The sequence below is a fragment of the Globicephala melas genome, chromosome 13 (genome assembly GCF_963455315.2).
Source record: "Globicephala melas chromosome 13, mGloMel1.2, whole genome shotgun sequence".
Lineage (NCBI taxonomy): Eukaryota > Metazoa > Chordata > Mammalia > Artiodactyla > Delphinidae > Globicephala > Globicephala melas.
The window spans coordinates 64,304,080-64,315,605 of record NC_083326.1 but is presented as its reverse complement, the minus strand read 5'-3'; the positions used below and the strand labels follow the sequence as shown (position 1 = coordinate 64,315,605).

Here is an 11,526-nt window from a genome sequence, read left to right as displayed (position 1 = left end):
GGTGACCTTCTTTCTGAAATGAAGAGTGCTACAAGGGAGTGTAGGGGGAGAAGAAAGGCCAGGTGCAAAGGGTAATTTGTACGGAGTCAGAGAGTGATCAGCTTTGTGAAGGACAAGTCCAGCTACAAGTGTTTGTTAGTAGTAATAGCTAAAGAATAACCAAGATTACTTAACTCTTTCAGGCCTGTTTATATTGTTTCCCCAGCCTGTTCATTGTTTCCTTATTTTCCTTGTTTATCAGAAAATTCTCATGTCTATTTTTCCTGCAACAGGGTCAAGGGAGGAGGGGTGGCCTGCTTTCAGTCACCAGTGCTCAGGAGCTCCGGGAGGGAGGCCAACGTGGGTGGTGACGCCCCTCCCCCGCCATGGGAGCCACGACCCACGCTCCCTCCTACACTCCGGAGCCTGTCACTCTGCAGATGGGGAAACTGAGGCCCAGAGCTGGCGGCGAGGGGGGAGTAGGGGGATCCACCCCGGCACTCCGCGGGAGGCAGGGAACACAGCGGCTCGCACCGAAGGTAATCGATACCGCAAAGCTGGCTGGAGGGCTCCACCGGGTCTGCGCTCCACCGAGCCCCCGGCTGCTCCTACCCCCGCAGAAGCGGCGAGGCCGCCTCGTCGACCCGAGCCTGCTCCAGAAGGTGCCTCCACTGTTACCCGGGCCCGGGGACTCCGCTGACCCCCGGATTAGGCCTCCCGGATTAGGCCTCCAGACCCCATTTAGCCCTCCCAGGCCGCCCCCGCCAGTTGCCGGGATCCGTCCCCGCTGCCGAGACCGGCTCCGGCCGCGAGGGGGCGACAAAGCCCGCGCTTCGGGAGTTGGCGCGGCGGGTCGTCAGACCTCTCGGGGCTCCGCGGTGGCAGGGAAACCAAGAGGCCTGAGCCAGGGCCCCGCCAGGTGCGGGGAACTCCGGGGCGAGCTGCCCCCACGGTCCCTGGGCGCCGAGTCCTGGCCGATCCCGGGCGTCCCCTGTTCCACGAGCCCCAGGTGATTTCGTTTCCTTAGTCCTGCGCACCCAGACCGCGCCCCGCCGGGGGCCGGGTGGGGGGGGGTAGGGCCTCGGTCGGGAGTTCGGCGGTCTGACACCCAGCCCACCCTGCCTCTGCCTCGCTGTGTGCCTCCCCTCTCTGCTCCATGAAGGGTGGGACAGGAGTCTGGATCGTGGCCTAACCCCTGGAGCCTGGGCTCAGGCTGGCCCCGATGGTCCCTGGTCTCTCCTTCAGCCCATCAGCTGGGCATCCATCACCGGGTGGGTGGTGGGTGGACTGACCTGCTTTGACCCGACTGCCTCCCCTCTGACCTCAGCGTCCTCATCTGTCAGCTGTGCTTTCCAGGAAGGGCTGGGGAGTGGTTCAAGGCCTTCCCTGTTTCTCCCACCTGGACTGGCAACTCTACTCTACACCAGGAGCCTCCCAAGGAGGCACTGGCTGGAGTTCAGAGGCCAGCTGACCTTGGGCACCAGGCTGTCAGGGTGGGCAGTGAGCCATCACCAAGCACAGCAGGCCGGCCACAGGCCTGGCTGCAGCTGATACCAATGGGGTACCTGCAGTCCCAACATGTACTTCCTCTCTCCAGGCTCCATTTGCTCACCTGTAAAATGGGGACATCATGACGACTGACCTGCCCCCTGCACAGGCACTGCACCCTCAGGCCCCAGGTGTGTCTGTTGACTGCCCGCACTGAGCATCCTAAGGGCAGGTACTGTGCCCTCTCTTGATCTCCAGACAGACCCTGCCTGTGGGTAGGTGAACATGAGGGGCTGCAGCCTGACTGAGTGTGGAGGGCAAGGCCTAGGGGCAGCCCCTGCAGGCTCTACCCCAAATCCAGCTTCTCCCTCCTCCTCAGAGCTGGCATCCACTCCAGTTCTGGGTCACATTTCCAACTTAACGATTCAAAACTAAGAAAGAAAGAAGAAACCCCAAGCAACAACCAGCCGAGCAGCCCCTCCTGGCCACCCTTTGATATCTGAGGACTGAACAGTAGAGCTGATTGCGGATAGGAGGTTTAAAGCCATCTTAATTAGAAGCAAAGAATGTCCTCGGGGTTGGCTGTTCTAAAAATACAGCTGTGCCCACATCTGGAGGGGAAGGGTGGGAGGCGGGGGTGGGGATGGCGGTTAGACAGAGTCTGAAGTGCTGACGCCTGCATTCCCTGGTGGGGGAGGCCCCCTCCCAGCAGGGCCCATGGTGGGGGAAGAGGGGAGGACACCAAAGTGGTGGCCAGTCCCCTGTGGCTGGGCCACCTGGTGCAGGTTTGGGATGGAGCTGAACAGGCAGCCCACCCCTTCCTGGGCCCACCCTCACCCCTTCCCCATGCCCTCCCCACACCCCAGCCTCAGTTTCCCCAGGGGCCTGGTTAACGCCCGCTGCTTCTTTCACCAGCCCCCGCCTGACACAGGCACAGCTTCTGACCGGGGAGGGGATTTTTCCTGGGTTTGATATTGAGTGCTACTTGTTAACTTTTGTGAACTTGTTGCTTGTTTTGTTCGTGTCCTCATTCTAAACAAATGAGGTACTTTTGTACCTAATCTTGGACTTGTAATTTTGCATTTGTTTTCTTAAAGAGGCCCTAATACCTCACACAGGTGAAGGGCATGCGAGGCTGGGAGAACATCTTGAGTGAAATGTGGAGGCGGGGCTTGTGGTGGTATCTGGGGCGGGGGGTGGGGTGGAGGGGTACAAGGACGCAGGGTTCCTGTCCCAGGGTCTGAGCGAGCACCTGGCCTGGGGCTCAACCTCCCCGGTATGTGAGCAGGGCCTGGGCTGCTTGGCAGGGGTGTCGGGGGTATAAGCCAGGTGGGAGATGGGGGAGCCCAGGGCCTTTCTGAGCTTCTCCATCCACCTGCTCTGAGCACTCAGTCACTTTCTGGGCAGGGCTCCCAGAGTGGTGGCCCCTGTCCTTCCAGGTCCTTGCCAGACCACAGATGGGAACTGCCTGATGATCTGGCAGGCAGGCTATGGGTAGGAAGACCGTGGGACAGTGTGGCCTCAGGTTCCACACGGACCGGATCCCACGTGCATCCCCGGGTGTGCAGGTGGGCAGCAGACCCGTGTGGGACCACACAGTCTTTTCACTGTATCTCCATGAACTCGCATCCCCGGCCCTGCCATTTGGCTGATTCAGCCAAGCAGATAATTTTCTTCCAAAACACAACCCCACAGCCACACTGAGCTCGAAAATAGCTGAGGTGGAGGGGGCGGGGGGGGGGGGCACCGCCAGCTGCTCTGGGGCTCTGGCTGGAGGCGGCTTTGATGGTCAGGTAGTGGCCACAGCAGTGAGTGGAATGAGGGGCAACTGATGAGGGTCATGACAGCCGGGCATTGAAGGTCAGGCTGGTCTGGCAGCTGGGGCTGGGGAGGGACCATCTCATCCAGCCACTGAGGGTCAGAGATAGAGAAACCGGGGTCCAGGCGGGGAGTCCCACACCCCAGCTACTCAGCAGGGGAGCATCCAAGGAGCAGAGTCGCCTGTCAGAGACATGGCAGGAGCCCAGAGGTGGCAGAGAGGTTTTTGTCTCTGAACCACAGCTGGAGAAGGGTGAAGGAAAGGAGCTGGGAGGGCAGGGCTGGGGAGGCCAGGGAGGGCTTCCCTGAGCGGTCCTGTCCCCCCGGGACCCCTAACTCGGCCTGTCCCAAACCAACAGGGGCTCTCCCTCCCAAACCTGGCCCTCCCCTACATCTCAGCCCCCTCGCCAAGCACTCACTAAGGTCTATGCCTTCCGCCTCCTTGACCCTGTCACCCTCGCTGTCACGTGCCCACCACTGCAGGCCGCAGCCATCTTCCCCTCTGACCCCTGCTTTCTCCAAAGAGCCGCCATCTGATCCTAACCTCACCTGGGGCTCTTCACTGCCCTTGGGACAGAGACCATCACCTACAGGGCCTGTCAGCCAGTCTCTCATCATATGCAGCTCCTTCCCTGCCTCTGTCCCTCCATGCCATCTCAAGACATTTGCACAAGCTGCTCTCCTGTCGGGCCTGGCTAATGCTTACTCTTCCTCTATCCTGACTGCCTCCTCCCTCCCCAGCCCACCCAGAGACCCTCAAATTCCTGGAAAGTCGATTCTGCTACCAGGCTCAGAAGGCCAGGCCCAAGTCGCCCCCTCTGCCGGGCAGGCCTGACATAGCCCACCTGGACGGTTTGTTGTTCTTATGCTCCGGTCACGAGCAGCTGCTGCCGAGTGAGTTCCGGACTCAGTGCTAAAAATATCCCATGACCCAGACAGGAAGGGCCACCGGGGACACAGCTGCTCCTGGGGGCACTGGCTGGAGCTGCGGTGAGACCCACCCACAGCAGTTGGGGGCGTAGTCCATATGCTGGGAGGGGGTGGGCACTGAGCTCGCAGCCCCTGAGGAAAGGCCCCGCGAGGGGTGCCACATGTTATCCACAGGAAGACACAGTGCCTCCAGCACTCACCTTGTTTCTGCTTCTTGCCAGCTGTTACCATGGGCACGTGCTGCTTTCGGAATAAAATACATCTAAAATTTGAGTGTGTGGGGCCCTAACAGAAGGTAGGTGAGCTCTGGTCCCTTCAGGGAGGGCTTCCTGGAGTAGGGGGCATTTCTATCACCCTCTCTCCCTCTCCTTTTAACAGAACGTCTAGGCTGGTAGGGAGGGAAATGAGTGACTGAATAAGTCAGATCTGGGCTGTCCCAGGAGAGGGATGCTGAATAAGAGGTGGGGAAAGGACTGGAGGGTTCCCTGTGGGGCCGGGGAGTGGGAGTCAGGGTTGGCTCCAGGGTTTGGGGTTGTCATTGGGGTCTCATGAGGGCCTCTCCTGGTGTACGAGCCCTGTGAGGAAGAAGGCCAGCTTGATGGGCACGCAGCAGGTGCTGTCCTGCCTGTAGGCACTGGAGAGCCTGGACAGAGAAATCAGGGGTCTTCGGGTGTCCCCGGACCTGGGCACCTGTCCCCAGACCTGGGCTCCTTGCTCGGTAGCAGGCAGGGTCCTGAGGCCAGCGAGGTGGCTTGGAGAGCAGGCCCATCTTCACCTCGCCACAGGCCCGCCTCCTGCCATAGTCCTCAGCCCAGGAAAGAGGAGGCGGCCCCTCGGGCAGGCCTGCTGCCCTGCTGCTCAGGACAGACAGATGGCTACACAGCCATTAGCATCCAGCACCCCGCCTGCCTGGCTCACCCAGGCCTTCTCTCTGTAATTAACTGTCTGGAGGTGCCAGGGGTCGGAGCAGCGGGCCCGGTGCCTCTCGAGTGGCCTGTCCTGCGCCTGACACTGGATGTGAAAGCCTGGACTGGTGGTGACAGTCTGCCCCAGGCCCTGCTCTGCCTCCTAGGGGCCTCAATCCCCACCTGAGCATACCCTGGGCCTGAGAAGGGAAGATGTGCAGTAGAACCCCGCAGCTGCTCCCAGCATGTCCCGCCCCCACCCTGGGCTCTGTCTCCCAGGAATGTGCTTCTCCAGCCCCAAACCCGGCTCCTGCCTTATCAGCCCCATCGAAGGGGAGAGACAGACACCCCTATCACATGACGGCCCCTCCGTTAGTCCCAGCCTGACCCTGAGCGGAGGGCCAGCCAGTGCCTGCTTGCTGAGGGCCCGGAGGCAGGAATGCCTCCCCTTCCCCGTGCAGACAGGAAACCCGACACCCTCGCTGGCTCCTTCAAGCCTGGCAGGCGCCCGCCCTGATGTCTGAGGCCCTGGATCCCAGCCCTGCAGCCGCACCTCCACCTGGGTGGGATCCCACCTGGGTGGGATCTGCTCCGACGGTGTCACCTCGAACGTGACCTAGATCTGCTTTGCTGGAAAATGGAGGCTGTCTGAGGGGGCCTTATCAGCTTGCTCCCACCAGCCTCTCAGCCCTTGGTCCAACTCCTGCTGTATCAGACTGACCTCTCCTCACTCCTGAACCCAATGCACACCTCCTTCGTGCTCCCAGCCTCTCCCTCCCCGCCCCTCCCAAGTGGGCCTCCAGGTGCCACTCCCCAGGGGACCCCTCAGCCCTCCTCGGATCCACCTGAAATGGAGTTTCTCTTTTCCACCAAAATAACAAGGTATCTCGGCTGGTTCTCCCCACTCCAGTCTCCCTGGGGGACTCAGGGTCCAGCGCAGGGCTTCCCTCACCTGCCACACTCGAGTCCAAAGTTGAGCTCCCGGTAAAGGTCCGGGCACCTTCCTCTCCCTCATGGCCGCCATTATCCAGGGACCTTGGCGTGGCTTCCCAGGCCACGACTCCCAGGGCTTTTCACTACCTTGTCCCTGCAGCCTTTTCCTGGTTCTGCTGCAGCCTCCCTGGTCTCCCTGCTTCCCTGGCTGTCTGCCTTCTCTCTCTAACTAATGAAGGTCGAGCTGCCCAGGCCTGGCCTCGCCCCTTGGGCATCTCACGCAGGCCCAAGGCTACAAATGTCATTGGTCTAATGAAGGCTGCTACCCACACTTGGACAGCCTGCCTGACATCTCCTCCAACACCACACTTGGGTTTTTCCACACGGATGTCATACAGATGCCCCAAACTCAGTGAGGCCAGAACAGGACTCTCCATCTGCCTGCCTTTCTCCCAAGCATTCTCCAGCTCAGTAAAGGCCACCGCCTTCCATCCACCCTGCAGCTCAGGCCTCAAAGTCACGCTTGACTCCTCTCTCACAGCTCTGTCTAGTCTGCTGGCAAACCACATCCCGCCCCTCCTGGCCTTCCAGGCTCCACCCTGCCCAAGCCACCAGCGTCCCTTGCATCATACCTTGCTCACCGATTCCTCTGGCAGTCTACCGTGCTCACAGCAGTGACAATCAAACATCACCTCTTCACAGAGGATTCCCAGATCACCCCACCTGGCATGGGGCACACTACCCAACCCTCCAGTCTCCACTTGGCTGATATTTCCGTTAGCGCGCTGTCCTGCAAACACTATCTCTCATCTTAGCACAAGACCATGACGGCCTGTCTCCTTGGCTACACCAGGAGGGCAGGAGGGAATGGCATCTTTTGTTGGCCTTTGTGTCTTCAGCATCCAGAACAGTGCCTGGCACATGGTCGGTGCTCAATAAATGATTGACTTTGTTCATTAGAATGAATAAATGGAGTTTCCCTTTTCCATCAAAATAACAAGGTCCTCTCCAGCCTGCCTCGTCACCGGGGCTGCAAGTCCCGAGCCTGGCCCCTCCTCCGGCGGCCTTCGTGGGGCTTCCCAAGGAGCCGGCAGTTTCAGCAGGGCCTGGACGTGCGGGGGGATTTGGACTCGCGGCTGAGCGCCTCCTTCGCTGCTCTTGTTCCCGAGGGAAGAAGGACGGCCCGGGTCGCCGGCCAAGCCAGGTGGATCGACATATCAGGGCGCCCGAGCTCCGGGTTCCGCCCCGCCCACGCCCCGCGTGGCCCCGCCCCTTTAGTCTCCCGGGGCCTCCTCGAGCAAGCACTCCTAGCCTCGCCCCCAGGGTGGCTCGTGGGTCCTCGCTATTGGTCCTCCCCTAGTTTGCCGCGAAGTGCCCTGTTCCTCATTGGCCACATATTCTCCCGCGCCGCAGCCGCAGTCACCACAACAAGCGCCACGTGCTCAACCGTGGGGCTTGCTCATTGGCCACGAGTCCCGACCCGCCCACGCCCCCATCCTGCCCCAGGCTTCCTGCTTCCTCCTCCTATTGGTTACCTGTCCCAACACCCCTCCCTCTAGCCCGGGCGCGCTGCACCTCAGATGAGGATTGGTCGAAGACAGGAAGGCGGGGTTTGGAGGCAGGTTAAGAGCGCTCGGCGGTGGGGCCACGCGTTCCTGAGAAGGTTCAATGGCGTGGCAGGGGATGGCGACCGAGTTCCTGCAGGTGCCGGCGGTGACGCGGACCTACACCGCAGCCTGCGTCCTCACCACCGCCGCCGTGGTGAGCCGGGCGGGCGGGTATCGCCATGGTTACAGCCCTGGGGTTGCCATGGTTACGGTTGGACCACCCACCCCCACCCCCACCCCCCCCGCCGGGGGGCAGTTCCTGACGCCCCCTGGTTCCGCAGCAGCTGGAACTCCTCAGCCCTTTCCAGCTCTACTTTAATCCGCACCTCGTGTTCCGGAAGTTCCAGGTGAGGCCGCCCCGCCCCTTGCACCTGCTAGCCCAGCCCCGCCCGCCCCGCGCCTGACCGCCCGCCCCCATGCAGGTCTGGAGGCTCGTCACCAACTTCCTCTTCTTCGGGCCCCTGGGATTCAGCTTCTTCTTCAACATGCTCTTCGTGTATCCTCCGCGGGCCTGGGAGGCGGGGGTGGGGGTGGGGCAGCGGGAGCGGGGAAACTGAGCTCCGCTGGGAGGCACTTCCTATACGGACGCCGCAGGTTTCGCTACTGCCGTCTGCTGGAGGAGGGTTCCTTCCGCGGCCGCACGGCCGACTTCGTCTTCATGTTTCTCTTCGGGGGTGTCCTTATGATCGTATCCTTCCGGGCTCTGGAACCTCTGGGCCCAGCCTGTGCTGGCCCTGGGGCCCGGCTTGAGCGCCGGCTGGAGAGGGACAGAGTCGCTTCCAACAGTTTAGGCTGTATTGAGCGTGCATCGCGTGCTCAGCTCCAGGTGCCAGGGCTAGGTCCAGTGCTGTACCCAAAATGCCACACGGTGGGGTACCCGGGGCTCTGAGCCCTGAATGCCAGTATCCAGGAGGAACTGGGGCCAGGAATGACCAGTAGTGGAGCCTGGGGTGAGGTGGAGAGGCAGTGCAGATCAGGTGGCCCCTGGAGGCCACAATGTGGCCTTAGATTGGGAAGAGAAACCAGCCAGCAGGAGGGTTCCAGGGGTTTAGGAAGTCAGAGGGGCCCTGGGCAGGGCATGAGGCCTTGACTCTGGCCCAGCTGCTGGGGCTCCTGGGCAGCCTCTTCTTCCTGGGCCAGGCCCTCACAGCCATGCTGGTATACGTATGGAGCCGCCGCAGCCCCCGGGTGAGGGTCAACTTCTTCGGCCTCCTCACCTTCCAGGCGCCATTCCTGCCCTGGGCGCTCATGGGCTTCTCAATGCTGCTGGGCAACTCAATCCTCGTGGACCTTCTGGGTGAGCCTGCTGTCCATCCAGCCTTCCCCAAGCAGGCTGTCAGGGACCTGAGGGTCTGCTTGGCCAGAGCCCCCCGTCCACCTGCCCTGGACCTCTCATCTGTCCCCACTGCCTCTTCCTGCCCTCACGGCTACCCTGTTCTTCCAGCCCCTCAAACAAGCCAGCCTATTGGTTTTACTTCTTCAGGCCTCACCTGCTTGCTGGTGCTTGTGTAGGTTCTGACCCCGGTGGGGATGGGTGGGTCAGGGTTCCTGCTTCATGGCTCCCATTCCTCCCATGTTCTCAGGCCTGACCCCCTCCCAGGACCTGCCCTCTTCTGGGCCAATCCTGGCCCCACCCTGGGCTGGCAGTCTGTGTAGGACATTGGTCACCCGTGCTCTGGGGCCTTCAGGGCTGCACTGGCCGTGGGCTCTGGGCTGTGGAGGGTGGCTTCAGCAGTTGGTGGCTCTCCCACAGGGATCGTTGTGGGCCACATCTACTATTTCCTGGAGGATGTCTTCCCCAACCAGCCTGGTGGCAAGAGGCTGCTGCTGACCCCTGGCTTCCTGTGAGTGCTAAGATGACAGCCCTCCCTACTCCCCCCCAGATGGTTCCCTACCCCATGGGGGAACCCCTGTTGGCTGAAGCTCAGCGTGGGCCCCTCCCCACAGGAAGCTGTTACTGGATGCCCCAGAGGAGGACCCCAATTACCTGCCCCTCCCTGAGGAGCAGCCAGGACCCCTGCAGCAGTGACCCCACCCAAGGCCAGGGCCAGTCCCAGGGGCCCATCTTCCTGGCCTCTGGCAGGACTGCATTCCCCCCACAACCCTGGCTTGTAGCACAGCTACCTGTCCTGGAGGCTGGGCCATGCCCAGGGCCCACCCGAATAAACAATGACCTGCATCCTCTTCACACACAGCACTGGCCCTCCTGCCTCAGCCGGCCACACCTTTCCATGCAGGGTAGGTGCTGCTGGCCTTGACCAAGGGCCACCAAGCCTGACCTGCTCTCTCAGACCAAGAGCAGGTGGTAGGATGGGAGGCCCAGAGAGGGTCCAGAACCTACCCACAATTGCCCAGCAGAACTTTGAGCTCTCATCCCCACCCTGACTGTGCATCAATCAGCCTTCAGTGAGGAGTGTCAGATCTTGGTGGCGGGGCCAGGACTGGGCTAGCTGGCCATGCTGAGCCCATTCTGTGGTGGCTGCTGCCCGAGGGGCCCTCAAGCTGATGCCTCCCTAGGCCCCTCCTGTCCCTCACCAGCAACCCACAAGGGGAGCTTTGCCTCATTTTCCAGCTAAGCAGCTAAAGGACTGGCTAAGTACCCACAGGGCCAAATGCAGAAAGGGGGCAGGCCCTTTCTGTGACCCCAAAGCCTTAAGTGTCACCTTAGCAGAGTCCAACGGCTGAGGCAGAGACCTCTGGGAAGCTCTGCCCCTGCCATTTTCAACTGAGGACGCGGAAGCCTCCTCTGGCCCACAGCTCACTTGCATCAGATGACCAGTCCCCATGGTTTATTCCTGGATCGTCACCAGCACGAGGGCTCCTCCAGCCACCAGCTGTCACGTTCACAGATGACAGAAGTATTCGCCATAGAATTGGACCTTGACATTGTAGTGAAACCTTTGGAGCAGCAGTGGGCTCAGCAGTGGGCAGGTGGCCAGCCTGGCCAGTGGGCTGAGGCAGGCAGGGTGTGTTCCACCCACCAGCTGGGGGCTTGGGCCACCTCCCAAGCCTGAACACACACCTCAGCAGTGGAGCCCACTTGTCTCCAAAGCCAGCTGGGCCTGGAGCCTTCCTCTTTGTTCAGGGCCTTCCAGTGAAGCCCAGCTGTCTCCTTGCTTGGGGTCCAGCAAGTTCCACTCCTGGATGAAGGGCAGTGGCTGGAGTACAAATTCTTAGGACGTGCTCACGAGGCCCACCACCACCCCCGCCCCAGCCCAGACACCAGGCCCATCTCACCCCACATCTCACAGCAAGAACCTTCAGAGCTCTGCCCCTGCCCAGTATGGGGCTTGGGCTGGCTACCGGGTGCCATGGGGCCCCAGCCATGCTCCGGGGAGCAGAGCAGTCCTGACCCTCAGCCCTGCCAGCAACTGAAGGTGCAGGGTCTGGGTCCATGGTCTTCAGTTAGACTGTAGCTGTGCCTGGGTCACCCTGTGGTGCCTGGCCCAGTGAGGAGGCCCCCATGTGCCATCCTCCTGGGTCCCACATCCCAGGCAGAGTGGGGACCCTTCCACATTACAGAAGAGGATGCAGAGCTGCATCACTCTTCGAGTTGGTGCCAGGTTGGGTGTACTGCTCCTGTTATTCCTCACAACCTGCGCAGAGGGAGGGGCTGGCCTGGCCACAGCATCAGCTGGGGGTGGAGATGGGGCCCAGTCCACCTGTTATGTGTGAGGTGCTAGGAGGTGTGGCGAGAGCAGTGCACACCTGCTGGAGCTGAACAGCTGGGCACAGGCACCCGGGCTGGCAACACGCCCTCAACGACCACACAAGACGGGGCCTCTCCAAGGACCAGAGAAGCATGCGCCTGGCTGGGGGCGGGGCTGTGGCTGATGGGGCAAGCAGCCCTGCCTGCTGAGCCTCAC

General features: G+C 61.5%; 1 protein-coding gene across 1 annotated transcript; it reads left to right on the top strand.

The window, feature by feature from the left end:
- Positions 1–7,592: 7,592 nt before the first annotated feature.
- Positions 7,593–9,689, top strand: DERL3 (derlin 3). The gene is made up of 7 exons (XM_030836268.2): positions 7,593–7,814; positions 7,942–8,007; positions 8,083–8,156; positions 8,255–8,348; positions 8,762–8,957; positions 9,414–9,504; positions 9,608–9,689. Exons 1-7 carry the CDS (start codon positions 7,722–7,724, stop codon positions 9,687–9,689), a joined length of 696 nt encoding a protein of 231 aa, XP_030692128.1. The 5' UTR covers positions 7,593–7,721.
- Positions 9,690–11,526: the final 1,837 nt, after the last annotated feature.

Bases quoted from the DNA above. Each gene is read 5' to 3' on its own strand.
- DERL3 (XM_030836268.2), top strand. From the start codon at position 7,722: ATGGCGTGGCAGGGGATGGCGACCGAGTTCCTGCAGGTGCCGGCGGTG. The intron at 8,008-8,082 runs GTGAGGCCGCCC...GCCCCCATGCAG, and splicing joins TCGTGTTCCGGAAGTTCCAG to GTCTGGAGGCTCGTCACCAA. The intron at 9,505-9,607 runs GTGAGTGCTAAG...CCCTCCCCACAG, and splicing joins CTGCTGACCCCTGGCTTCCT to GAAGCTGTTACTGGATGCCC.